This window comes from Condylura cristata, unplaced genomic scaffold, assembly GCF_000260355.1.
Source record: "Condylura cristata isolate star-nosed mole 26May11 unplaced genomic scaffold, ConCri1.0 scaffold00004, whole genome shotgun sequence".
NCBI lineage: Eukaryota > Metazoa > Chordata > Mammalia > Eulipotyphla > Talpidae > Condylura > Condylura cristata.
Genome location: NW_004567105.1, coordinates 1,165,053 through 1,167,006, shown reverse-complemented (window position 1 = coordinate 1,167,006; position 1,954 = coordinate 1,165,053). Strand labels below are relative to the sequence as shown.

Here is a 1,954-nt window from a genome sequence, read left to right as displayed (position 1 = left end):
GCCGAGGGCAGGGCGGCAAGACCCCGCCCCCCAGCCGAGCCAGGGAGAGGCCCCGCCTCCCAGGCGGCCCAGTGCCCACGCCCCTGGGCCGCTCCATTTTGGCACCTGCGGGGGAGGGTCCCCACCGCCCGGCAGCAGAGACCACCCGAGGCGGGGGAGCCCAGCAGGCGCCCCCTTCACATTAAACACCTCACAGTGGAAACACCATACAAAGGTAGAGTTATTTTTGGCATAGTGTTTGTGCTGGCGAGAAAGGGGGAGTGGGGGAGGCGAGGCTGGCAGCCAGGGGCGCCACAGCAAACCCCCAACCAACCCCCTGCCCCGGGCTCTGTGAGAACAAGACGTGGCCCGCAAAGGAGCCGGGGTGGGCAGGAGGCAGGGGCCGCGGAGGCCCGCAGCACCCAGGAAGGCCTCAGCAGAGCCGCTCAGGCAAACTGCCGCTCTTCCTGCTAATAATACTGACAGGCGGGCGTGGCCCCCAGTGCTGGCTGGGCCGGACAGGTACTCGGAGCAGCTCCTCCGCCCCACCCAGACTCGCTCCCCGCGGCCCCCAACTACCTCTACTACTCAGCTACAGGTCTGCTGGCCGCTGCCCCTTCCACGGATAGCGGGGAGGGCTTGCCTCTGCCCCGCCACGGCAGGGCCATCTTCCTGGCCCCCAGGAACTCTGCCTGGGACCCTGGGGGTTCAGGGAGCACGGGGGCGTGGAGATAGCCTTGCCCAGAAGCCGGAGGCCCGGGCAGCTCGCCGCCACCGGGCTGGCCGCCTGGCTGCGGGCACAGACTGGCCCCTCTGCAGTGCGGGCACAGACCTCCATCCCAACTGGCCCCAGCTCTGGGATGCCCCGCCCCGCCCCCACTTCCTTCAGCTGTCTGTCTGGTCCACTTCTGTCTGAATTCATAGTGCTTGTGGATTAAGGCTGACAGACCCCAGGCCTCAAACAGGGCCCGGGGCTTTCCGAGGGTGCTAGACGGGTCGGGGGTCAGTTGTGGCCCGGGGGGTGCGGGAGGACGGAGTGAGCGCGCAGGGCTGCCGCCGCGGACTTGGTCCAGGGCCCGGCTAGCAGCGGGCCGGGGCTGGCGGTTGCCATGGTGACCTGCAGCCTCTGCTCGCCCCGGATCAGTCTCAGGAGGGCCCGCAGGCGGTCCAGGGAGGACTGGGCGCCCCGCTGCCGGGCCAGCAGGCTCGTCTTAAGCTCCAGGCATTTCTGTCAGGGGAAGAGGGGCCAGAGAGAAGGTCTCAGATCGTGGGGTGGCCACCCTGGGCCCTCCCTCCCAGGCCCTTCCCCCACCGCCGCGCCTGGAGGAAACCGGGCAGAGGGCCTCACACGCCAGGCGTCGATAAAGGCGGCAAGTGGCCGCCAGGCCACAGACCTCTGCTTCTGAAAGCAGCGCCCAGATGGCCGCTCCCACGAGAGCGAGCCTCCCCACGGTGGGCCCTCCTGGCGCCGGGCAGAGCCGGCGTGGGCTCGGCGGCAGTGGCAGACTCCGGCCTGCTGCGTCCTCCGCCCTCCAGCCCTTTGAGTCCGGCGCTGCGCTGGGGCGGGGAGGGCTCGTCTGCGCACAAACAGCTCGAGCCCGACATGGTCCGGGCCCTCCTGTGGCAGCCAGCGTCTTCGTGGGGTTACTCAGAGGGTGAAGGGAGATGCTCCGCTGAAAGCGGATTCCCAGGGCCTGGCCCTGCGGTGCCATCTCCACCTCCATCAGCACAGCCACCACGTCTTCACCACCATCATCACCCACGCCACCTGCACCGCACCGGCACGGGCACCAGCATCGCCATGGCCACCCCCGCCCCCACGCCACAGCCCCGTCCCACCGCCACGGCCACGCAGCAGCACCACGCCGCCCTGTGGAGGAGAAATGGCCAGGCCACACACACAAACGGGCTCAGAGCCGCCAGGGCCTCGCGGGGAGCGCCACGCCACGAGCTCCGCCGCGCGCTCGCCAGCGGG

The 1,954-nt window shown here is 70.0% G+C and overlaps 1 protein-coding gene across 1 annotated transcript in view; it reads right to left on the bottom strand.

The window, feature by feature from the left end:
• Nucleotides 1-18: 18 nt before the first annotated feature.
• PHF21B (PHD finger protein 21B) overlaps nucleotides 19-1,954 on the bottom strand; it is a 7,916-nt gene continuing 5,980 nt past the window's right edge. Inside the window, exon 7 of the mRNA XM_012735044.1 lies at nucleotides 19-1,207. Coding sequence (XP_012590498.1) covers nucleotides 983-1,207 — 225 coding nt within the window. The 3' untranslated portion in view covers nucleotides 19-982. The remainder of the gene's footprint in view (nucleotides 1,208-1,954) is intronic.